At 42.5% G+C, this 27,226-nt stretch overlaps 1 protein-coding gene across 7 annotated transcripts in view; it reads left to right on the top strand.

Moving 5' to 3' along the window:
• SGSM3 (small G protein signaling modulator 3) overlaps positions 1 to 27,226 on the top strand; it is a 746,342-nt gene that overhangs the window by 190,493 nt on the left and 528,623 nt on the right. For all 7 annotated transcript variants that reach the window (XM_073592651.1, XM_073592650.1, XM_073592644.1 and 4 more), the window contains one exon: positions 17,442 to 17,622. In XM_073592651.1, coding sequence (XP_073448752.1) covers positions 17,616 to 17,622 — 7 coding nt within the window. In that variant the 5' untranslated portion in view covers positions 17,442 to 17,615. The remainder of the gene's footprint in view (positions 1 to 17,441; positions 17,623 to 27,226) is intronic.

The raw sequence follows: 27,226 nt of genomic DNA, 5'->3' as shown, positions 1-27,226 counted from the left end.
TATAACAAATACTCCAGAATAGACCACTATTTATTATCCCAAAATTATCTCACACACCTCTCAAAAGCTACTATTGAACCTATGGTGCTTTATGATCACAACCCCATATTTATAACTCTAACCCTCCCAACGACCCATGGTAGGTCCAACATATGGCGACTTGACAATTCTCTACTGACCGACCTAGACCATATAAAACAAATTACCACGAGCCTCACCCACTACTTTGCAGAAATACAAAGGAAGACACCTCTCCCATCTCTGTTTGGGCAGCACACAAATGCTTCATAAGGGGGAAATTTATCTCCCTTGCGGCCCAACGAAACAAACTTAGAAAAGCATGCATTAATGAGCTGACCGACCGCATACTAACACTTGAACAAGCACACAAAGCATCGCTAGCAGCTTCCACATTGACGGAACTAACTCAGACCAGAAAAGAACTTCTAGAGGAACTTAACCACTTAAGGACCAGCCTCATTTTGGATTTTAGGTGTTTACATGTTTAAAACAGTTTTTTTTGCTAGAAAATTACTTAGAACCACCAAACATTATATATTATTTTTTCTAACACCCTAGAGAATAAAATGGCAGTCAATTCAATACTTTTTTTTGCACCGTATTTGCGCAGCGGTCTTATAAGCGCACTTTTTTTGGAAAAAATTCACTTTTTTGAATAAAAAAATAAGACAACAGTAAAGTTAGCCCAATTTTTTTTATATTGTGAAATATAATGTTACGCCAAGTAAATTGATACCCAACATGTCACGCTTGAAAATTGCACCCACTCGTGGAATGGCGTCAAACTTTTACCATCAAAAATCTCCATAGGCGACGTTTAAAAAATTCTACAGGTTGCATGTTTTGTGTTACAGAAGAGGTATAGGGTTAGAATTATTGTTCTCGCTCTACCGGTCGCGGTTATACCTCACATGTGTGGTTTGACCACCGTTTTCATATGCGGGCGCTACTCATGTATGCGTTCGCTTCTGCAAGCGAGCTCGTCGGGACGGGGGGTTTTTTAAAATTTTTTTTGTTTGTTTTTATTATTTATTTTACATTATTTTATTTTTACACTGTTTAAAAAAAAAAAAAAAAAGTGTGTCACTTTTAATCCTATTACAAGAAATGTAAACATCCCTTGTAATAGAAAAAAAGCATGAAGGGACTTCTCAAAAAGACCTCAGATCTCATATTTACACTAAAATGCAATTAAAAAAAAAAAAAAATAAAGTCTTTTAAAAAAATGAAATTGAAAAAAATGTGCCTTTAAGAGGCGTGGGCGGAAGTGACATTTTGACGTCACGTCCGCCCAGCAGTTTCATGGAGACGAGTGGGCGCCATCGTAGCCTCACTCGTCTCCAGGTACAGAAGGGAGACAGACGTGATCGCTTCCGCCGCTACCGACGGCTCCAGTAAGCGGCGGAGGGCACGGATTGCGGCGGGAGGGGATAAAAGTGCCACCGAATCCGCTGCAGGGACCACTTTTATCTGAAAGCTGACCGCCGCACAAAAACGGGCATACCGGGGTTATGGCAGCTAGCTGCTGCCATAACAACGATATCCGCCGCCAAAAGTTTGGACGTACATCGGCATGTGGCAGTTGGCAAGTGGTTAACCACACACTGAAACGTAACTACGCCATGACACAAAAATTATTCTACGAATTCGGCAACAAGTCGGGTAAACTTTTAGCCAGAGTGCTTCAAGTTAAGAAAGTGGCCCATACCATTCACAAAATTACAACACCGACTGGCGACACCCTTGTTACTACAGATGACATCTCCCCCCTGCAGCCACCTCGGACCGACTGACAGCCATTACAGACTTCCTTGCACAATACTGTCCCTCCCCCCTCTCTCCTGATGAATCCTTGGACCTTGATCTCCCACTCTCAGGAGAAGAAATTTTAACTGCATTAAAACAAATGAAACCGGGCAAAAGCCCTGGCCCAGATGGCCTGACAGTTAGCTATTATAAGTCCCTTCCCAGACACTCTCATTCCCCACCTCACCAAAGCCTTCAATAATCTATCACCAACCTCTAATACGATGAGGGACATCCTCGAAGCACACGTCACTCTCGTTCCCAAATAAGGCAAAGACCCCTCATTGGTCTCTAACTACCGCCCGATTTCACTTCTGAACGTAGACCTAAAGTTCTACACCAAAGTGTTGGCAAACCGCATTCTTCCTCTGCTACCCAAATTAATCTCCCTTGATGAAGTAGGTTTTGTCCCTGGTAGGGAGGCTAGGGACAATATTATTAAGGCACTAATTATCCATCACTGGCTCTCCAAAACATCCACACAAGGTTTTTTCCTGTCCTTGGACGTGGAGAAGGCATTCGACAGGGTGGCTTGGGGCTATATGGAAGCGACTTTAAGAGTAATGGGTTTCCCATCGCATCTATTCCAAATGATCCTGGCGCTATACTCTGCACCTGCAGCTAAACTTAGGATCAATGGCCGCCTGTCGAACGCCTTCTCTGTCTCAAACGGAACCCGTAAGGGATGCCCCCTATCCCCGCTCATATTCGTCCTTACTATGGAACCAATGCTCAGCAGATTAAGAGACAACACGGACATCAAGGCATTAACATTGGTGATAACCACTATAAATTAGCAACCTATGCGGATGACGTTTTGCTCTTCCTCACAGACCCTATAGTCACTATCCCCAATCTTCTTAAAGACTTCCCATTATTCAAAACCTTGTCAAACCTTCAAATTAACTTTACAAAATCGAAAGCACTGAACATCACTCTACCAGCCACATTGGTCACCCAATGCAAACAGAACTTCGCCTTTACGTGGGAATTACAGGACATTAAATACCTGGGCATTAAAATACCTACTAAATTACATGATCTCCATTTGAGAAACTTCCAACCCGCGCTTCAAAACATACAAGCTGATTTAAATAAATGGCATTTCGGGTACTTCTCCTTGTTGGGTAGGACAGCCATATTAAAAATGAATGTATTGCCCAGACTTCTTTACCTTTTTCAGGCAATCTCCATAAAGCTACCCACCTCCTTTTTTACATCATACAAGCGTATGTGCAGGACTTTTATCTGGGTGTCCAAGACCCCCTGACTAAACTGGGATAGGCTAGTACTCCCAAAGCTATTAGGGGGCCTTGGCCTCCACGACATTCAAAAATATCACTAGGCATGCAATTTAACTAGGATTGTAGATTGGCATCTGAATCATTCCAATAAAGCCTGGATTACACTTGAGGACTCTTTCACTACATCCCCGCTGTCACATCTACCCTGGATCAATCACAACTCCATCCCTAGAGATTTGGTGACACATCCTTTTATTGGAGCCACATTGTCCCACCTTAAATTAGCCGCCAAAGACCTTGATTTGCACACCGCACCCGGGCCCTATGACCCCTTTGGTCCATAATCCTGACTTCCTGCCAGGCCTTGCCTTAAGAGATCTGCACAGGGAATCATGCACAGCCCCCATCAGGGCATACCACTTCTTCCAAAATGGTGAACTCTTCCCCCACCAAGCCATGGCAACCAAACTCACTGAATACAACATCCCCTTTTACAAGTACCTACAATTAAGACACTTTTTTGCTGACGCCAAATCCTTCTCACTATGGTACGTACAGAACGTACACCCTTTGAATTGCTATGTGATAGTTCAGAACCCCAACGTTATGTGATCTCTACTGTTTACGCACTCTTATTTTCAACTTGCAAAATTAAAGATGATAACTATGTGGCATGTTCACTAATGCCAGGAGCATGGCGGACAAGATGGGTGAACTAGAGATACTGTTGTACAAGGAAGATTTGGATTTTGTGGGAATTTCAGAGACCTGGTTCAACAGCTCTCATGATTGGCTGGCAAACATTCAAGGGTATACCCTATACCGCAAGGATAGAGAGGGTAAAAAAGGGGGAGGGGTATGCCTATATATCAAGAATAAGGTACAAGTGAATGTGAGAGATGACATCACTGAGGGGGCTAGGGAGGAGGTGGAATCTTTATGGGTAGTGCTCCAAAGGGATGAAGCTAAGGGGAAAATAATACTGGGAGTATGCTATAGGCCCCCTAACCTGAGGGAGGAAGTGGAGACGGATCTCCTATCACAAATTGGATTAGCAGCAAGGATGGGAAGTGTTATCATAATGGGGGATTTTAATTATCCAGACATAGACTGGGCGGAGGGAACCGCGCATTCATTTAAGGCTCGCCAGTTCCTTAATGTCTTGCAGGACAATTTTATGGGTCAGATGGTAGACGCACCAACTAGAAATAAAACATTACTAGATCTACTGATTACCAACAATACAGACCTGATCACAGATGTGGAAATACAGGGCAATTTAGGTAACAGCGATCACAGGTCAATTAGTTTCAGTATAAATCACACAAATAGGAAACATGAAGGGAACACAAAGACACTGAATTTCAAAAGAGCCAACTTCCCTAAACTACAAACCTTGCTAAAAGGCATAAATTGGGATAAAATATTAGGAACAAAGAATACGGAGGAGAGATGGGTTTGCTTTAAGAGCATATTAAATAAGGGCATTAGCCAATGTATCCCATTGGGTAATAAATTTAAAAGAGCGAACAAACATCCTGGATGGCTTAACTCCAATGTAAAAATGCATATAAAAGCAAAGGAGAAGGCCTTCAAAAAATACAAGGTTGAGGGATCATCCTCAGCATTCAGAATTTATAAAGAATGCAATAAGAAATGTAAGGGTGCAATTAGGACGGCTAAGATAGAACATGAAAGACACATAGCGGAGGAGAGCAAAAAAAATCCCAAGAAATTCTTTAAGTATGTAAACAGTAAAAAAGGGAGGACAGACCATATTGGCCCCATAAAGAATGAGGAAGGACATCTGGTTACAAAGGATGGGGAGATGGCAAAGGTATTGAATTTATTCTTCTCCTCAGTCTTCACGAGTGAATCGGGGGGCTTCAGTAACCAAAACTGCAGTGTTTATCCTCATGACACAACACAGGAAGCACCTACATGGTTAACAGAGGACGGAACTAAAATTAGACTTGAGAAACTTAATATTAATAAATCACCGGGACCAGATGGCTTGCATCCGAGGGTACTTAGGGAACTCAGTCAGGTGATTGCCAGACCGTTGTTCCTAATTTTTACAGTCTATTGACTGGAATGGTACCAGCTGATTGGAGGAAAGCCAATGTAGCACCAATATTTAAAAAGGGCCCAAAAAACATCCCTGGGAATTACAGACCAGTTAGCCTAACATCAATAGTATGTAAACTCTTGGAGGGGATGATAAGGGACTATATACAAGATTTTAGTAATAAGAATGATATCATTAGCAGTAATCAGCATGGATTCATGAAGAATCGTTCTTGCCAAACCAATCTATTAACCTTCTATGAGGAGGTGAGTTGCCATCTAGATAAAGGAAGGCCCGTAGACGTGGTGTATCTGGATTTTGCAAAAGCATTTGACACAGTTCCCCTTAAACGTTTACTGTACAAAATAAGGTGCGTTGGCATGGACCATAGGGTGAGTACATGGATTGAAAACTGGCTACAAGGGCGTGTTCAGAGGGTGGTGATAAATGGGGAGTACTCGGAATGGTCAGGGATGGGTAGTGGGGTTCCCCAGGGTTCTGTGCTGGGACCAATCCTATTTAATTTGTTCATAAATGACCTGGAGGATGGGATAAACAGTTCAATCTCTGTATTTGCAGACGATACTAAGCTAAGCAGGGCAATAACTTCTCCGCAGGATGTGGAAATCTTGCAAAAAGACCTGAACAAATTAATGGGGTGGGCGACTACATGGCAAATGAGGTTCAATGTAGAAAAATGTAAAATAATGCGTCTGGGTGGCAAAAATATGAATGCAATCTATACACTGAGGGGGGGACCTCTGGGGGAATCTAGGATGGAAAAGGACCTGGGGGTCCTAGTAGATGATAGGCTCAGCAATGGCATGCAATGCCAAGCTGCTGCTAATAAAGCAAACAGAATATTGGCATGCATTAAAAGGGGGATCAACTCCAGAGATAAAACGATAATTCTCCCGCTCTACAAGACTCTGGTCCGGCCGCACCAGGAGTATGCTGTCCAGTTCTGGGCACCAGTCCTCAGGAGGGACGTACTGGAAATGGAGCGAGTACAAAGAAGGGCAACAAAGCTAATAAAGGGTCTGGAGTATCTTAGTTATGAGGAAAGGTTGCGAGCACTGAACTTATTCTCTCTGGAGAAGAGACGCTTGAGGGGATATGATTTCAATTTACAAATACTGTACTGGTGACCCCACAATAGGGATAAAACTTTTTCGCAGAAGAGAGTTTAATAAGACTCGTGGCCACTCATTACAATTAGAAGAAAAGAGGTTTAACCTTAAACTACGTAGAGGGTTCTTTACTGTAAGAGCGGCAAGGATGTGGAATTCCCTTCCACAGGCGGTGGTCTCAGCGGGCAGCATTGATAGCTTCAAGAAACTATTAGATAATCACCTGAATGACTGCAACATACAGGGATATGGAATGTAATACTGACACATAATCACACACATAGGTTGGACTTGATGGACTTGTGTCTTTTTTCAACCTCACCTACTATGTAACTATGTAACTATATAAGTTTATCCGTCGTTGGGAATCAGAACTGTCTATAGACTTAACCTCCACTGAATGGGAACGTATACACAACCATCCACCCAGGAAAACAGATACAAAATATTCACTAACTAGTATAGGACACCGGATGAAATCCATAAAATGCACCCCTCGGTCCCCCCGACATGCTGGCGTTGCAATGCGGTGCTTGGCACTCTCATTCATATCTGGTGGGAGTGTCCTCTTATCCTACCTTATTGGACGGAAATTCACCGCCTGATCACCCAAATTACCTTTTACGCCCCAGACTTCACTCTGGCCCAATACATGCTCCATCACACCTCCTTGCCCCTTTCCTCCTACAAAAAAATCCCTTAACCACTTGCCAACCGCCTCACGCAGATATACTGCGGCAGAATGGCACAGGCAGGCAAAGTAACATGTGGGTACGTTACTTGCCTCCAGCGGGCGGGGGGTCTGATTTGACCCCCCACCGGTGCCCGAGGCGGTCGGCTTCTGCGGTCAGAGGTGAGGGGGAGGCCATCCATTCATGGCCACTCCCTCGCGATCGCTCCCAGCCAATGAGATTCTTCCTCTGCTGCTGTATAGTAAACAGCGGCAGAGGAAGTGATGTCATAGCTCCTCGGCTCGGTATTTTTTGTTCCGGCGCCAAGGAGAGAAGACATCGATGTGAGTGCACAACACAACACATCACAGTAAAACACACCAGGCATACTGTACACCCCCCATCACCCCCCCCCCCCCCCCGTCACAGTGATACCAAGCAGTATTTTTTGGGTTTTTTTTCTGATTACTGCATTGATGTCAGTTTGTGATAGTTAGTGTGGTAGGGCAGTTAGTGTTAGCCCCCTTTAGAACTAGGATACCCCCCTAACAAAGTTTTAACCCCTTGATCACCCCCGTTGCCAGTGTCACTAAGCGATCGTTTTTCTGATAGCTGTATTAGTGTCACTGGTGACGCTAGTTAGGGAGGTAAATATATAGGTTCGCCGTCAGCGTTTTATAGCGTCAGGGACCCCGATATACTACCTAATAAAGGTTTTAACCCCTTGATTGCCCCCTAGTTAACCCTTTCACCGTATAACTGTTATGGGTGACGCTGGTTAGTTAGTTTATTTTTTATAGTATCAGGGCACCCGCCGTTTATTACCTAATAAAGGTTTAGCCCCCTGATCGCCCGGCGGTGATATAACTTGGGTTTTAGGGTCAGATAGGGTCTGCGTCACCCCAGGCAGCGTCAGGTTAGCGCCAGTACCGCTAACACCCACGCACGCACCGTACACCTCCCTTAGTGGTATAGTATCTGAATGGATCAATATCTGATCAGATCTATACTAGCGACCCCAGCAGTTTAGGGTTTCCAAAAACGCAGTGTTAGCGTGATCAGCCCAGATACCTGCTAGCACCTGCGTTTTGCCCCTCCGCCCGGCCAAGCCCAGCCCACCCAAGTGCAGTATCGATCGATCACTGTCACTTACAAAACACTAAACGCATAACTGCAGCATTCGCAGAGTCAGGCCTGATACCTGCGATCGCTAACAGTTTTTTTTGTGAACTGGCAAGCACCAGCGGCCTAGTACACCCCGGTCGTAGTCAAACCAGCACTGCAGTAACACTTGGTGACGTGGCGAGTCCCATAAGTGCAGTTCAAGCTGGTGAGGTGGCAAGCACAAGTAGTGTCCCACTGCCACCAAGAAGAAGACAAACACAGGCCCGTCGTGCCCATAATGCCCTTCCTGCTGCATTCGCCAATCCTAATTGGGAACCCACCACTTCTGCAGCACCCGTACTTCCCCCATTCACATCCCCAACCAAATGCAGTCGGCTGCATGAGAGGCATTTTCTTTATGTCCTCCCGAGTACCCCCCCTCAAAAAAGATGTCGTGTCTGCAGCAAGCACGAATATAGGCATGACACCCGCTATTATTGTCCCTCCTGTCCTGACAATCCTGGTCTTTGCATTGATGAATGTTTTGAACGCTACCATACGATAGTTGAGTATTAGCGTAGGGTACAGCCTTGCACAGACTAGGCACATTTTCACAGGGTCTCCCAAGATGCCATCGCATTTTGAGAGACCCGAACCTGGAACCAGTTACAGTTATAAAAGTTACAGTTACAAAAAAAAAGTGTAAAAAAACAAAAAACAAAAAAATATATAACATTAAAAAAAATAGTTGTCGTTTTATTGTTCTCTCTCTCTCTATTCTGCTCTTTTTCACTGTATTCTATTCTGCAATGTTTTATGGTGTTTGCTTTTCGGGTATGCAATTTTTTATACTTTACTGTTTACTGTGTTTTATTGTTAACCATTTTTTTGTCTTCAGGTACGCCATTCAGCTGCAGCGCGGATTTATTTATCTTGACAGCAACAGCGTTTGCTCCCACGATATATAAAGCCGTGACTCCAGCGGAGGTGATATATGCCGAAGCATGGGGGCAGCAGGGGCAGAGGAGCGATTTGCTCCTAACTTTTGGGGTGGATGCCCCCATGCTTCGGCATATATAAACGGTGCATGTATGCCCATCATTAGAAGTGGGTGGATGAAGGGAGGTATTCTAATGGTGGGCATACCCACCAATCAATCTCTTTTTTTCGTTCAGCCCACAGGCTGCATGAAAAAAAAAAGATTACAATATATGCCCAACAAGGACCAGCAACGTACTGGTATGTTGCTGGACTTTGAGTGGTTATACCAGAATAATGACTGCAGGTTTAGGTATCATCTTGGTATCATTCTTTTCAGCCAGCGGTCAGCTTTCATGTAAAAGCAATCCTAGCGGCTAATTAGCCTCTAGACTGCTTTTACAAGCAGTGGGAGGGAATGCCCCCCCCACCGTCTTCCATGTTTTTCTTTGGCTCTCCTGTCCCAACAGGGAACCTGAGAATGCAGCCGGTGATTCAGCCAGCTGACCATAGAGCTGATCAGAGACCAGAGTGGCTCCAAACATCTCTATGGCCTAAGAAACCGGAAGCTACGAGCATTTCATGACTTAGATTTCGCCGGATGTAAACAGCGCCATTGGGAAATTGGGAAAGCATTTTATCACACCGATCTTGGTGTGGTCAGATGCTTTGGAGGGCAGAGGAGAGATATAGGGTCTAATAGACCTCATTTTTTTTTTAAAAAAGAGTACCTGTCACTACCTATTGCTATCGTGGGGGATATTTACATTCCCTGAGATAACAATAAAAATGATTAAAAAAAAAAAATGAAAGGAACAGTTTAAAAATAAGATAAAAAAGCAAAAAAATAATGCTCTTGCGCAAAGGCGAACGCAAGCGTCGGTCTGGAGTCAAATGTAAACAGCAATTGCACCATGCATGTGAGGTATCACCGTGAAGGTCAGATCGAGGGCAGTGATTTTAGCAGTAGACCTCCTCTTTAAATCTAAAGTGGTAACCTGTAAAGGCTTTTAAAAAATGTATTTAGTTTGTCGCCACTGCACGTTTGTGCGCAATTTTAAAGACATGTCATGTTTGTCATGTACTCGGCCTAAGATCATCTTTTTTATTTCATCAAATATTTGGGCAATATAGTGTGTTTTAGTGCATTAAAATTTTAAAAAAGTGTTTTTTCCCAAAAAAATTCATTTGAAAAATCGCTGCGCAAATACTGTGTGAAAAAAAAATGAAACTCCCATCATTTTAATCTGTAGGGCATTTCTTTAAAAAAATATATAATGTTTGGGGGTTCAAAGTAATTTTCTTGCAAAAAAAAATAATTTTTTCATATAAACAAAAAGTGTCAGAAAGGGCTTTGTCTTCAAGTGGTAAGAAGAGTGAGTGATGTGTGACATAAGCTTCTAAATGTTTTGCATAAAATGCCAGGACAGTTCAAACCCCCCCCAAATGACCCCATTTTGGAAAGTAGACACCCCAAGCTATTTGCTGAGAGGCATTTCGAGTCCATGGAATATTTTATATTGTGACACAAGTTGTGGGAAAAAGACAATTTTTTTTTTGCACAAAGTTGTCACTAAATGATATATTGCTCAAACATGCAATGGGAATATGTGAAATTACACCCCAAAATACATTCTGTTGCTTCTCCTGAGTACGGGGATACCACATGTGTGAGACTTTTTGGGAGCCTAGCCGCGTACGGGACCCCGAAAACCAAGCACCGCCTTCAGGCTTTCTAAGGGCGTAAATTTTTGATTTCACTCTTCACTGCCTATCACAGTTTCGGAGGCCATGGAATGCCCAGGTGGCACAACCCCCCCCAAATGAGCCTATTTTGGAAAGTAGACACCCCAAGCTATTTGCTGAGAGGTATAGTGAGTATTTTGCAGACCTCACTTTTTGTCACAAAGTTTTGAAAATTGAAAAAAGAAAAAAAAAAATGTTTTTTTCTTGTCTTTCTTCATTTTCAAAAACAAATGAGAGCTGTAAAATACTCACCATGCCTCTCAGCAAATAGCTTGGGGTGTCTACTTTCTAAAATGGGGTCATTTGGGGGGGGGGGGGTTGTGCTATCTTGGCATTTTATGGCCTTCGAAACTGTGATAGGTAGTGAGGAGTGAATAAAAAATTTACACCCTTAGAAATCCTGAAGGCGGTGATTGGTTTTCGGGGCCCCGTACGCAGCTAGGCTCCCAAAAAGTCCCACACATGTGGTATCCCCATACTCAGAAGCAGCTAAATGTATTTTGGGGTGCAATTCCACATATGCCCATGGCCTCTGTGAGCAATATATCATTTAGTGACAACTTTTTGTAATTTTTTTTTTTTTTTTTTGTCATTATTCAATCACTTGGGACAAAAAAAAATAATATTCAATGGGCTCAACATGCTGCTCAGCAATTTCCTTAGGGTGTCTACTTTCCAAAATGGGGTCATTTGGGGGGGGGGTTTGTACTGCCCTGCCATTTTAGCACCTCAAGAAATTACATAGGCAGTCATAAACTAAAAGCTGTGTAAATTCCAGAAAATAGTTTGTAGACGCTATAACTTTTGCGCATTATTTACATTTTTTTTACCAAAGACATGTGGCCGAATACATTTTGGCCTAAATGTATGACTAAAATTGAGTTTATTGGATTTTTTTATAACAAAAAGTAGAAAATATCTTTTTTTTTCAAAATTTTCTGTCTTTTTCCGTTTATAGCGCAAAAAATAAAAACCGCAGAGGTGATCAAATACCATCAAAAGAAAGTTCTATTTGTGGGAAGAAAAGGACGCAAATTTCGTTTTGGTACAGCATTGCATGACCGCGCAATTAGCAGTTAAAGCGACGCAGTGCCAAATTGTAAAAACTGCTCTGGTCAGGAAGGGGGTAAATCCTTCCGGGGCTGAAGTGGTTAATGAATAGGAATCTCCCTTGGGAGTCTCTTTGGACTTCTGTCACCTGTAGGGGGCACTGTTTAGAAATTAAGATTGAGACTCCTTTGGATTTAGCCTCAGTGTTGGAAGCATGGTACACCAGTGGGAATTGGTGATTATACAGTTTAGGGATGCTATCCATCCTGAAGTGCGTTTCCTGTATAAGTGCTACATGTATTTTCGATCGTTGTAGGAAATAGAACAGTTTAGACCTTTTCTCTGGGATGTTAAGGCCTTGTATATTGATTGAGTAGAGTTTGAGTGTCTGTAGGTGCTTATGTAGGTCAGGTGGTGAGGCCCGGGGGTCTGTGACCTCCGCCATAAGTATGAGTGAAGGGAGAGGGATAACCTAGGTGATCAGGATGTGGGTCTGTACAGTGTATGGCAGGCTTAAGTGTAATGTTAAGGTAACTGGGGTGAAAACGATGAGGTTTGGGGGTGACTTGCTCCCCTACCTCTAAACTATACAGTATTGGTAAAGTACAGTGCTGGCGCGATGTGTGCACCTTAAGGGGTGTAACAGCACCGTGACTCACAACTGTGTGGGGGTTGGCAATCACCAAGCAGTAAAGGAGAACTATAGGTGAAGGAAAGAAAAGAATGATATAGTCCGCTGCCACAGGGTCTTCAGGTTATAAAAGGGAGGAGGTTTTGGAGAACGTATTTTCTGGGGGATATACAATAGGGCAAGGGGATACTCTCAAAGAAGCGTGAGTGCTGGGTGGTGGGATTTGGGTGCGTAAATGCATCATTACAAAAATAATATACAAGAACCATCATATAGAAATATTGGGAGTTCTGAAACCACCACCCAGCCCCCATACCAGAAGGCACCTAAATCGCCATCGAAGACTAACACGGCAAAATACGGGATTTGTAAAGGTGGGTGCCCTCTCATGGGTCAAGTGTTGGCCTCAGAACGTATGAGGTAATTAAACAGAGGTCATTTATAGGGCCTAAAAACGTCACAAAAATCTCAAGAGGGATAGAACACTGTAACCGGAAAAACATGTAAATAAGTAAATCGGTCAGCAAGCTGGCCATGCATTCAGTGACAGATTTCCAACTAGAAAGTCTGAGTAGTACTAAACTTGTAGACTAGAAAATTTACCATAGATTGAGTGTGGAATATACCTCATACCTCGCCATGCAGTCTTAACATGCCAGCAAGTGTGATTGGGTAAAGGTAAAGTTACAGGCCAGTAGATGGAGGTAGTGCACTCTGTATAAGCCTGCAGGTAGGTACCACATCAGTTCCCAATCCGAACCCAGTACAAGAAGAAGAACAACTATTGATGCCGAATATCTCTTGAAGAAAGTCAGTCACATAAACATTGAATTAAAGTTTAACAGTGTGAAAGAACTGATTAAAGCCAAACAGGGCAAACTGAGATTGCATGGTAATATGTATCTGAGGCCGGCTAACGGTCTCGGCGAGCTCTCCTGAGCCTCAGGGAGTTTGTGGGGCTGCCCTCCTGAAAGTGAGTGCGGGTACCGGTAAGGTGCCTGGGGGCGGATGGGGACCTTCGGTACCTGGTATCTTGCGCCTCCATGGGTTCTTCTTGAGGTGATTCTTTGCTTGTCACTGAGCGACGAAACTCCGCATACCGCAGAAGTGTGGGAGATCCTTTGGCACTATCAGGAGAGCCGTGCGGCCCTGGGTGGAGGCAGAAAGGCAAAACGGGAACTTCCATTTATATTGAATACCTTTTGTGCGAAGGGCGTCCAGCAGAGGCTTCGGATCACGTCGGTGCTGTAAGGTGATTCCTGAGAGGTCCTGATAGATTTGAAGTGTTCTCCCATCATGGAGAATTTGAGGTCTGTTTCTTGCTTGTCTGATAATTTCTTCCTTCAGTTTGAAGTCAATTATGCAGCAAATGATGTCCCTCGGGGGATCTGTCTCCCTTCCCTTGGGACGTAAGGCCCGGTGGATCCTTTCCATGTCAATGGGCGTATGAGGTGGTCTATTGAGCAGACCATTGAAGATTCCAGTCACGGTGGGGGCTATTCGTTCTCCCTTGATGGCCTCTGGCAGTCCTCTGACTCTGAGTTTATGGCGCCGACCTCTGTTGTCGAGGTCTTCCAGATGGAGTTGCATATCTCTCATTTGTAATGTGTGGGAGTCAATGCAATTTGCAGCTTTACGGATAGTCGCATCATGGCGTTCAGTCACTCTTTCAACTGTGAGGACAGTGTCTTTGATATCTGCTGCTATGGTCCGCAGGTCCTGCATGTTTAAGTGCGGCTGTGGTGAGAGTTCAATGCCATTTATATCCCTGTGAGGGCTTGGAGATCCCGCGTGTGGCAGTTCTGTCAGGGCCGCCTCAGAAGCCTGAGAATGTGAGTGTCTGTGGGGGGAAGGCGCCATGTTTCCTCTGCCGGTACGAAGTATTTCAGGAATATTATGACCCCCGTCCCCTATTTGTTCACGGGGGGGACGGGAGGGGGAGGCAGAAGAGTTCCACGATGCAGTCCCCATGATTTTGAAGTGTTTAGGGGCAATTTTACCTCAGGTTCCAGTCAGCTTTTCCCTGTGGTGGCAGGAGCTCAGGGATTAAGCGTCCATCTTCCTGCTAGGTCCGGCCACGCCGTTCCATGGTATATTTAATGCCTTGGAAATTCTTTTGTACCCTTCTCCTGACAGATACCTTTTAACAATGGAAGCTCTCTGCGGACCATGGCTTTTGCTGTGGATGCAACTAGGAAAATGTCAGGAAAGACCTACTAGAACATCTGAATTTTATTTGGGGTTAATCAAAGGCACTTTAAATGATGCCAGGTGTGTACTGACTCCTATTTAACACAAGTTTGAATGTGATTGTTTACATGTGAACACTTATACAACCACATTATTTTAGTTTTTAATTTCTAACTCTACCCCCCCCCCCCCCCCCCAAAAGATTTCAGTTTGTTTTTCAATTTAGTTGTACAGTTTTTAGGTCACATTAAAGGTGGAAAAAGTTCTAAAATTATTTATCTTTAGTTTTTTTTACATCACAGAACCTGACATTTTAACAGGGGTGTGTAAACATTTTATATCCACTGTATAAACACACGGAGCTTCATGTATATCCTGCTAAGTCCATCCAGCTGCTTTATTAGTCAGCCCCTGAGGACATGAATGTATTGAAGGAATTGGGTTAGAGTCAGCAATTCAGCCTGAAGATAGGCTTCATGTACACTGCTGCTGGTAAACGGGCGTTTAGGAGCATTTGGGCGTTTTTTTTTTTTGTTTTATTTTTCAGCTGCCCCTGAACTCTCCTCTGTTATCTTATGTACACAGGGTCGTTTCTAGGCAGTTGAGTTTAGAAGCATTTTTTGGAAAGCAAAAAAATGCGTTCAGGACTGATATTTAGAGGTATTTGAAACGCCAAATGCCTGTAACAGCTTGTAAACGCGGTAATTTGCATTTAGCCGCGTTTTGTTTCCAGGCGTTTTTAATAGAGATACATATTTGACTATTTGGAAAAAAAAAAAAAAGCCTCTAAACGCAAACGCGCCAAAACGGATGTTTTTAAACATCGGTTACTATCTGTCAAGGTGGATTGTTCAGGAGAGGTTTTAAAATGTCCCGCGTACATTAATGCCGCGTACACACGAGCGGACATTACGGCGGACTTTGCCCGGCGGACTGGATTTCGTCGGACAATTCGATGTGTGTGGGCTCCAGCGGACTTTGTTTTCTCAAAAGTTGGACGGACTTAGATTTGAAACTTGTTTAAAATTTATCCGTTGAAATCGAGTCCGGTCGAAAAGTCCGCCGTCTGTATGCTAGTTCGACGGACAAAAAGCCATGCTAGGGCAGCTATTGGCTACTGGCTATGAACTTCCTTGTTTTAGTCCGGTCGTACGTCATCACGTACAAATTCGACGGACTTTGGTGGATTGTGTGTAGGCAAGTCCGTTCATTCAGAAAGTCCGTCGGAAAGTACATCGAAAAGTCCGCCGGGCAAAGTCCGCCGTAATGTCCGCTCGTGTGTACGCGGCATAAGCCTAACAAGCTACACTGGTTTTACAAAAATGATTGCTCTCTGTGTGCTGCAACCTGTGCTTTGTTATTAACAGTTCAGTGCAATTAATAATGAAAGTTGGTTTGTTATTGATTGCTGTGGTTTACTGAGCAACATTGTTTTTGTGACACATTATTAAATAAAATCATACGTGTTTTCTAAGTAATAATAGGATTTCAGGCACTGTCTACCTTGCTTAATAGAGGGCTACATTTTAAGTGGAGCAGTATATGCTGACTTTAGCAAAATTTATTATGAATAATTGCTATAGATTACTGCAGATAAGCACTTCAAAAATCTTTAATGAACAAAAATTCTGTATATAAAAAAAGTATTAAATATTCTTACAACAATCCAGCCTCTTTTCTTGATTTGATCATATGCCTTTTGAAACCTCCCTCCAGCATATTGAGACCAGCATTATGAAAAGAACACTTCCTATTTATATTGCTGCTCCGTGATTATGGTTATAAAAGGGGAAGGGGGGGAAAGGGGAACTCTTCCTCCTCTCCCCCCCTCCTTCTTTACATTTGGCACTTGGGTGTGAGTACTTGATTTTGGCAGGTACCTACCTATTCCCTCACTTTCGGTCGGATCACCACATCGATTTGGGCAGAAGTTTGACCCCCCCTTCTTCCCCCACAATCTTCTGGGACACATCATAGGTCCCAGAAGACTGTGGACCAATCACAAAGGGCAGCACGGCTCACGCATGCACAGTTGAAAGCCAGTTGGGAAGCTGCAAGATTTAATCAAGATGCCCAGCGCTTGGACCCGAAGCCTATTGAAGAATCGACTCGGGTAATGACAGCGCTGGATCCAGGGTCAGGTAAGTGTCCTTATATTAAGAGTCAGCAGCTACAATATTTGTAACTGCTGACTTTTATGGGGGAGACTGGAGCTCCTCTTTAATTTGTATTGCTTTCTATTTTAAATTTGAAAACCTCATCTTTCATAGGATAATTATTAAATTGTGTTAGATAATTTCATCTCAGTGGTACATTTTTAGCAAGCAGATCATTGTATGTGGTGTCTATTTCTATTGTGCAGAGTGGATAAGTAGTGACTCAGTGGGCAGAGTCAACAATTGTGTGTGTGCTAGGCTAGCCCTAAAGCTTCGCACACGCAACTATTTTTTTTTTCAAATGGACAGCTCAGGTCGGAGCTGCTGTAGTAACAATCCGATGTTAGTACAGCGATCTCCTTTGCTGTTCTATTGTGTTCTGACAGGGGGATGGCCCCCCCGCCAGAACACTCCTGTCAGCGATGTCAGCCATTGGCTGGCTTCTATCGGACCGGCTGCTGTACACACGGACCGAATGTCTGCTGGTTTCTATTGAACCGGCTGATACTGCCAGACATTCGGCCCATGTGTATTAGGCTTTAGGGTACAAACATTGAGGGACATAGCTTGAATACAGAACCGCAACCCTCAGACTTAACAGGAATGTCAATCTGCAAATGCATTTAACTGTTCTCTTTTTTTTCAGCACCGAACACCTGACGGAAGCATCTACCTCTGAAAGGACACCGATGCCAAGGCTGCACCAAGTGATTGTTTCCAGCTCCTCTCTTGAGCTTACAAAGTCTTCAAAAGTCTTTGTTATTTGTACTGTGCCCAAGGAGACTCTACACTTTATTCCAACACTCATTACTCTCGCACCATGTCAGGTAAGAGGGAGGAAATTAACTTTTTGTTGCCTATTTGTAGTTAGGAACCCTTAAGCCTGGTAAACACTAGTAGTTTTTTTTTCATTCAACCCAGCAGGGCTGACCCCAAAAAAATAAAACTGACCGCTCAGGAGGAGCTGCTGTACTAACTATCCGACATTGGTACATCAATCTCTCCTGCTGTTCTATTGTGTTCTGACAGGGGACAGCCCCCCGACAGAACACGCCGGTCAGCCATTGGCTGAGAATGCTGATCAGGAGCTGACTGGCAGACCTTTTTCGGTCATGCCCCTTCGACAGACCAAATGTCCGGCTTCTGTTGGACCAACTCCAGTACACACGGACTGAATGTCGGCTGGTTTCTATTGTGTACTAGGCTTAATTTTATTGTAATTCCTTTTTTGTGCACATAACATTTTTATTATCTTGAGTAACAGCGTGCTGCAAGAAGATATCCACACTCACAATCACTACATATTGTATAATAATTTGGTCTATATACAATCAAGTGGGGGGGGGGGGGGGGCATTTAATTTTAGATCTGTTATATGCTAAAGATCTTTAAAATCTGTTTTGAAGGAGCAAAAATATACATGCACATTAGGCAACCTAAAAAATACCATAACTGCTGGAAGAAAAAAGCAGCCCAAAAAACGCTTCCATGGAGAATATTGTACTGTGCACGTGTTTAGGGGTGTTTGCGTTTTGAGAGTTTTTCCTCAAAACACTAGGAAAAAATATACACTTAAAAATGTTTGATGTGTTGAAACACGCCGTTTAGGGGCATAAAACTTTTTTTTTTGCCTGAAAGTTCTTCTCAAAATTGCACTTCTTATGGATTTTTTTTTTTCAGCCTGTAAATGCTTCTCTCCAAAATGCCTGTAAATGCCCAAATGCTTGAATGCATAGTCTAACATAGAGTTGCTTCTACAGGCTAAAAGAAAAAAAAACACAAAACGCCTGTATAATCAAATTTTTTTATGTCCGGTGTGCATGAGGCCTAAATGTGGTGTCTGCATTAGCTTTCTTTTTTTTTTTTTTTTTTAATTCATACCTGGTGATCCTGCCAGTAACATTCTGGTATAGGGTGATAACGGAAACTTGCTGTACATTGTCACTATAGCCTGCTCTTCTGATTTTAAACTACAGGCATCTTCCCTCATCTCCTCATCTCTGTAACATGGGGGAGATTTTCTGTAGTTCAGAGAACTAATGGCAGCTGTTAATGATGTTTGAGATTTTAGTTCAGAGCACAGGAAGTTATAAGCACATTAGTTTTCTGGCACGATCAACAGGTGCATTTCTATACTTGTACTTAGTCTGAAGAAAGAAAACTAATGCAGCCACTACACCGGCAACCCCAATTCCAACAAAGTTGGGATGCTCTGTAAAATCTACAAAAAAACAGAATGCATTCATTTGTAAATCTCTTAAACCCTTATTTTATTCACAATAGAAAGTATAAAACATATCAAGGTTTAACGCCCCAGCGATGTACCGGTACATTTGGGGGGTTTAGGTGTTTATACTAGGATGATGCCTGTGGCTACAGGCATCATGTTGATATCTTTCTTTTCTGCCAGTGATGGACTTCAAATGTAAAAGCGATTTCTAGTGGCTAATTAGCCACTGGATCACTTTTACAAGTGGCGGAAGGAGGTCCCCGTCCCACCAGGGAGCCCAGAACTGCAGCTGGTGGTTCTGCTGGCTGACCATAGAGATGATCGAGGACTGAAATGTCCTGATCATTTCTATGGTCTGAGAAACCGGAAGTGACGAAGTACACTGGATTTAAACAAGCCATTACTAATTTGGAAAAGCATTGGATCAAACTTATCTTGGTTTGATTTAATGCTTTTAAAAGCAGAGGAGAGATCTGGGGTTAAATAAAATACATTTTAAGTGTAAGCAGCAATCGCACCACACATGAGGTATCACCGTGACCATGTGCGAGGGAGAGAGAGAACAAATATTCTAGCACCACACCTCCTGTGTAAATTTAAAGTGGTAACCTGTAAAGTTTTTTAAAGGACCTCCTATCGGATAATTGAATGTTTTATAGTTGCATTCCATGGGCGTGCACAATTTTAGAACGTAACATGTTTGGTATCTATTTAGTCAGCGTAACATCATCTTTTATATTTTATCAAACATCTGGGTATTGTGTTTGTGTGCACTAAAATTCATTGTAGTGTATTTTTCCCCAAAAAATTTGCGTTTGAAAAACTGCTGCGCAAATACCATGCTTAGTAATGCTTGGGGGTTCCAAGTATATTTCTAGAGTCCAAGTGCTTAACTGGCCTGCCTACAGTTGAGGAATTTGACCAACTGAAAATGTTTGGCGCATTTTGAAAAAAAAATGATAAAGAAGACCTGGGACTGTTGAGCAGTTAGAATACTATATCAGGCAAGAAAGAGTAGGACAACATTCCTCTCCCAAAACTCCAGCAACTGGTCTTCTCAGTTCCCAGACATTTACAGTGTTGTTAAAAGAAGAGGGAATTCTACACCATGGAAAACATGGCCCTTTCCCAAATTTTGTGATACGCGTTGCTGCCATCAATTTCAAAATTACCTTATTTTTCTTTTTAAATTGTACATTTTCTTAGTTTAATCATTTTTATATGTTTTCTTTTTTCCGTTGTGAATAAAATATGGGTTTGAGATTTCAAATCATTGCATTCTGTTTTTATGTAGATTTTACAGAGCGTCACAACTTTTTTGGAATTTGGGCTGTAAGACCCGAGAAGCTGAAAAATATATTAACCACTTCAGCCCCGGAAGATTTGGCTGCTCAATGACCAGGCCATTTTTTGCAATACGGCACTGTGTCGCTTTAACTGACTACTGCGCGGTCATTCAACGTTGTATCCAAACAAAATTGACATTTTTTTTCCCACAAATAGAGCTTCCTTTTGGTGGTATTTGATTGCCTCTGCGGTTTTTATTTTTTGCGCTACAAACAAAAGAAGAGCGACAATTTTGAAAAAAACTTCTTTTACTTTCTACTATAATAAATATCCCACATTTTTTTTATCAAAAAAACCTAATTTTTTCCTCAATTCAGGCCGATATGTATTCTACATATTTTTGATAAAAAAAAAATCGCAGTAAGCGTATATTGATTGGTTTGCGCAAAAGTTATAGCGTCTACAAAATAGGGGATAGATTTATGGCATTTTTTTAACTAGTAATGGCGGTGATCTGCGATTTTTATCGGGACTGCGATATTGCGACGGACAAATTGGACACTTGACACATTTTTGGGACCATTGACAATTATACAGCGATCAGTGCTATAAAAATGCACTAATTACTGTATAAATGTCACTGGCAGGGAAGGGGTTAACACGAGGGGGCGATCAAGGGGTTAACTGTATTCCCTAGGTGTGTTCTAACTGTAGGGGGGGTGGGACTGTCTAGAAGGAGAGAGAGAGATCAGTGTTCAGTGTTCATACTTAGTATGAACACACGATCTGTCTCCACTCCCCTGAAAGACCTGGGATCTGTGTGTTTACACACATAGATCCTGGTTCTCGCTCTGTCATGAGCGATCGTGGGTACACGCTGCGGGTGCGCACCCCTAGTGGCCAAAAGGCGAAGCAACGCAAGGTAACGTCGTTTCACCCAGCTGTGCCATTTTACCACAGTAAAACTGCGGCGGCTGTATCTGCATGTTATTGGTTTCAAGTGGTTGTACTCTCCTCCCTCTGTTTGTAATAACAGTTGCTTAGCCGCTTTGATTATTATTACTAGAAAGCTGACCGTCGGCTCTTAAAAAACGGAACCAGGGTAATGCCTGCAGTTGCCTTTTGTTCCATTGTGTGACCAATCACAGCGCTCACATGACGGTTGTATGGTGAACTGTTATAAGTTATAGTGTGTTAAAAAAGTAAATGTGATTGCTTATAGTAGTACAGTGTCACTATGGTAACACTGTACTGCTCTGGTCACAGTATGTAAAAAAAAAAAAAAGTAAATTTTTTTTTATTTAACCACTTGCCGACCGCCTAACGCAGAATGGCACGGGCAGGCAGAATCACATACCTGGTACGGCGGTCGGCTTCGTTAGAGGAGCGATCCAGGCAGAGGGGGAGACCACTCATTCGTGGCCACCCCCTCGCGATCGCTCCCCACGAATGAGATTCTTCCTCTGCTGCTGTATAGTAAACAGCGGCAGAGGAAATTATGTCATCACTCCTCGGCTCGGTATTTTCCGTTCCGGCGCAGAGGAGAGAAGACATGTGAGTAAGTGCACAACACACACAGTAAAACACACCAGGCACACTTTACACCCCCCAATCACGCCCCCCCCCCGGTCACAGTGACACCAAGCATTTATTTTTTTTCTGATTACTGCATTGGTGTCAGTTTGTGACAGTGTGGTAGGGCAGTTAGGGTTAGCCCCCTTTAGGTCTAGGGTACCCCCCTAACCCCCCCTAATAAAGTTTTAACCCCTTGATCACCCCCCCGTCGCCAGCGTTCACAGAGTCAGGCCTGATCCCTGTGCTCGCTAACATTTTTATTTGATAGCGTTTTGGTGAACTGGCAAGCACCAGCGGCCTAGTACACCCCGGTCATAGTCAAACCAGCACTGCAGTAACACTTGGTGACATGGTGAGTCCCATAAGTGCAGTTCAAGCTGGTGAGGTGGCAAGCACAAGTAGTGTCCCGCTGCCACCAAGAAGAAGACAGACACAGGCCTGTCGTACCCATAATGCCCTTCCTGCTGCATTCGCCAATCCTAATTGGGAACCCACACTTCTGCAGCACCCGTACTTCCCCCATTCACATCCCCAACCAAATGCAGTCGGCTGCATGAGAGGCATTTTCTTTATGTCCTCCCGAGTACCCCTACCCAACGAACCCCCCCAAAAAAGGTGTCGTGTCTGCAGCAAGTGCGGATATAGGCGTGACACCCGCTATTATTGTCCCTTTTGTCCTGACAATCCTGGTCTTTGCATTGGTGAATGTTTTGAACGCTACCATACACTAGTTAAGTATTAGCGTAGGGTACAGCATTGCACAGACTAGGCACACTTTCACAGGGTCTCCCAAGATGCCATCGCATTTTGAGAGACCCGAACCTGGAACCGGTTACAGTTATAAAAGTTAGTTACAAAAAAAAGTGTAAAAAAAAAAAAAAAACACAAAAAAATATAAAATAAAAAAAACAAAAATAGTTGTCGTTTTACTGTTCTCGCTCTCTCTATTCTCTCTCTATTCTGCTCTTTTTTACTGTATTCTACTCTGCAGTGTTTTATTAGTATTATGTTTTATCATGTTTGCTTTTCAGGTATGCAATTTTTTATACTTTACTGTTTACTGTGGTGTTAACCATTTTTTTGTTTTCAAGTACGCCATATAGCTGCAGCGCGCTATTTATTTATCTTGACAGCTACAGCGTTTGCTCCCACGATATATAAAACCGTGACTCCAGCGGAGGTGATATATGCCAAAGCATGGGGGCAGCAGGGACGGAGGAGCGATTTGCTCCTAACTTTTGGGGCGGATGCCCCCATGCTTCGGCATATATAAATGGTGCATGTATGCCCATCATTAGAAGTGGGTGGATGAAGGGAGGTATTCTAATGGTGGGCATACCCACCAATCAATCTCTTTTTTCGTTCAGCCCACAGGCTGCATGAAAAAAAAAGATTACACTATATGCCCAACAAGGACCAGCAACGTACTGGTATGTTGCAGGATTTTGAGTGGTTATACCAGAATGATGCCTGCAGGTTTAGGTATCATCTTGGTATCATTCTTTTCAGCCAGCGGTCGGCTTTCATGTAAAAGCAATCCTAGTGGCTAATTAGCCTCTAGACTGCTTTTACAAGCAGTGGGAGGGAATGTCCCCCCCTCCCACCGTCTTCCATTTTTTTCTCTGGCTCTCCTGTCCCAACAGGGAACCTGAGAATGCAGCCGAAGATTCCGCCAGCTGACCATAGAGCTGATCAGAGACAAGAATGGCTCCAATCATCTCTATGGCCTAAGAAACCGGAAGCTACGAGTATTTCATGACTTAGATTTCGCCGGATGTAAACAGCGCCATTGGGAAATTGGGAAAGCATTTTATCACACTGATCTTGGTGTGGTCAGATGCTTTGAGGGCAGAGGAGAGATCTAGGGTCTAATAGACCCCATTTTTTTTAAAAAAGAGTACCTGTCACTACCTATTGCTATCATAGGGGATATTTACATTCCCTGACATAACAATAAAAATGATAAAAAAAAAAAAAAAAAAATGAAAGGAACAGTTTAAAAATAAGATAAAAAAGCAAAAAAAAAAAAAAAATTAAGAAAAAAAAAAAGCACCCCTGTCCCCCCCCCTGCCCTCGAGCAAAGGCGAACGCAAGCGTTGGTCTGGCGTCAAATGTAAACAGCAATTGCACCATGCATGTGAGGTATCACCTTGAAGGTCAGATCGAGGGCAGTGATTTTAGCAGTAGACCTCCTTTGTAAATCTAAAGTGGTAACCTGTAAAGGCTTTTAAAGGCTTTTAAAAATGTATGAAGTTTGTGCGCAATTTTAAAGTATGTCATGTTTGGTATCCATGTACTCGGCCTAAGATCATCTTTTTTATTTCATCAAACATTTGGGCAATATAGTGTGTTTTAGTACATTAAAATTAAAAAAAAAAGTTTTTTCAAATGCATTTGAAAAATCGCTGCGCAAATACTTTGTGAAAAAAAAATGAAACACCCACCATTTTAATCTGTAGGGCCTTTGCTGTAAAAAAATATATAATGTTTGGGGGTTCAAAGTAATTTTCCTGCAAAAAAAAAAAAAAATTTTCATGCAAACAAATAGTGTCGGAAAGGGCTTTGTCTTCAAGTGGTTAGAAGAGTGGGTGATGTGTGACATAAGCTTCTAAATGTTGTGCATAAAATGCCAGGATAGTTCAAACACCCCCCAGATGACCCCATTTTGGAAAGTAGACACCCCAAGCTATTTGCTGAGAGGCATGTCGAGTCCATGGAATATTTTATATTGTGACACAAGTTGCAGGAAAAAGACACTTTTTTTTTTTTTTGCACAAAGTTGTCACTTAATGATATATTGCTCAAACATGCCATGGGCATATGTGAAATTACACAACAAAATACATTCTGTTGCTTCTCCTGAGTATGGGGATACCACATGTGTGAGACTTTTTGGGAGCCTAGCCGCATACGGACCCCAAAAACCAAGCACCGCCTTCAGGGTTTCTAAGGGTGTTGATTTTTGATTTCACGTCTCACTGCCTATCACAGATTCGGAGGCCATGGAATGCCCACATGGCACAAACCCCCCTCCAAATGACCCCATTTTGTTAAGTAGACACCCCAAGCTATTTGCTGAGAGGTATGGTGAGTATTTTGCAGACCTTGCTTTTTGTCACAAAGTTTTCAAAATTGAAAAAAGAAAAAAAAATACATTTTTCTTTTCTTTCTTCATTTTCAAAAACAAATGAGAGCTGCAAAATACTCACCATGCCTCTCAGCAAATAGCTTGGGGTGTCTACTTTCCAAAATGGGGTCATTTGGGGGGGGTTTGTGCCATCTTGGCATTTTTTGGCCTTGGAAACTGTGATAGGTAGTGAGGAGTGAAATAAAAAATTTACGCCCCTAGAAATCCTGAAGGCGGTGCTTGGATTTCGGGGCCCCGTACGCAGCTAGGCTCCCAAAAAGTCCCACACATGTGGTATCCCCATACTCAGGAGAAGCAGCAGAATGTATTTCGGGGTGCAATTCCACATATGCCCATGGCCTGTTTGAGCAATATATCATTTAGTGACAACTTTGTGCAAAAAAAAAAAAAAAAGTTTGTAATTTTCCCGCAACTTGTGGCAAAATATAAAATATTCCATGGACTCGACATGCCTCTCAGCAAATAGCTTGGGGTGTCTACTTTCCAAAATGGGGTCATTTTGGGGAGGGAGGGGGTTGAACTGTCCTAGCATTTTATGGCCTTCAAAACTGTGATAGGTAGTGAGGAGTGAAATAAAAAATTTACGCCCTTAGAAATCCTGAAGGTGGTGATTGGTTTCCGGGGCCCCGTACGAGGCTAGGCTCCCAAAAAGTCCCACACATGTGGTATCCCCATACTCGGGAGAAGCAGCTAAATGTATTTTGGGGTGCAATTCCACATATGCCCATGGCCTGTGTGAGCAATATATCATTTAGTGACAACTTTTTGTAAATTTTTTTTTTTTTTTTGTCATTCAATTACTTGGGACAAAAAAAAATAATATTCAAAGGGCTCAACGTGCCTCTCAGCAATTTTCTTGGGGTGTCTAATTTCCAAAATGGGGTCATTTGGGGGGGGTTTGTACTGCCCTGCCATTTTAGCACCTCAAGAAATGACATAGGCAGTCATAAGCTGTATAAATTCCAGAAAATGTACCCTAGTTTGTAGACGCTATAACTTTTGCGCAAACCAATAAATATACGCTTATTGACATTTTTTTTTACCAAAGACATGTGGCTGAATACATTTTGGACTAAATGTATGACAAAAATTGAGTTTATTGTATTTTTTTATAACAAAAAGTAGAAAGTATCGTTTTTTTTCAAAATTTTTGGTGTTTTTCCGTTTATAGCGCAAAAAATAAAAAGCTCAGAGGTGATCAAATAGCATCAAAAGAAAGCTCTATTTGTGGGAACAAAAGAACGCATATTTCGTTTGGGTACAGCATTGTATGACCGCGCAATTAGCAGTTAAAGCGACGCAGTGCCAAATTGTAAAAAGTGCTCTGGTCAGGAAGGGGGTAAATCCTTCCGGGGCTGAAGTGGTTAAAGTTCATCCAGTTAAATCCCCAGAGAAAGAAAACACAGAAACCTCCATATACACAATCCTATACCCACAGTTGATCCAGAGGAAGGCAAAAAAACAAAAAACAAATAAGGCACTATATTTCCCTTTGACTGTCTATCTTCCAAAAAGGGGTCCTTTGGGGGTTATTTGTACTATCCTGGCATTTTAGGGCCTGAAGAGACAAGATAGACCTGTAAGTACATCAGGGGTGATCAATTTTCAAATATATCATCGTTTATAGACTCTATAACTGTCCTACACACTATATATAAAAGAAAACGGAATTTAGAGGCACTTGACTTTTATGGTATCACTACAGACTAAATAATATACCCTAATTTGAGTTATTTACCAAAAAATTGTGGAAGAATACATTTTTGCCTAAATTTATGAAGAAAGATTATTTATTTGCGAACATTTAGAAAAGAAACAAAGAGACATTTTTTTTTTTTAAACTGTGGGGATTAAATATCACCAAAGGAAAGTGCTGTCTGTCTGAAGAAATTATAAATATTTCATTTGGGTACTATGTTTCTTGACTGAGTAATTGTCATTCAAAATGTGACATCGCTGACAGGAAGGCTGGACAGGAAGGGGATGAAAGTGTATGGTATTGAGGTGGTTAAAGTATTTTTTTATCAAAACTTTATTTCTTTATCTTCCACCACACAGCAGGCTAAAAATCCTGACCATCTGGGTTATGTGCCATCGCTAGGTGAATGGACACTGGCAGAAACAGATGGGAAATCCTCCCCTATATAATTCCTCCCATACAGGAAGTACCACAGTTCTTTTGCCAGTGCTT

Source organism: Aquarana catesbeiana, linkage group LG07, assembly GCF_042186555.1.
Source record: "Aquarana catesbeiana isolate 2022-GZ linkage group LG07, ASM4218655v1, whole genome shotgun sequence".
In the NCBI taxonomy this organism is placed as follows: domain Eukaryota; kingdom Metazoa; phylum Chordata; class Amphibia; order Anura; family Ranidae; genus Aquarana; species Aquarana catesbeiana.
This window is presented reverse-complemented; position numbering and strand designations above follow the sequence as displayed.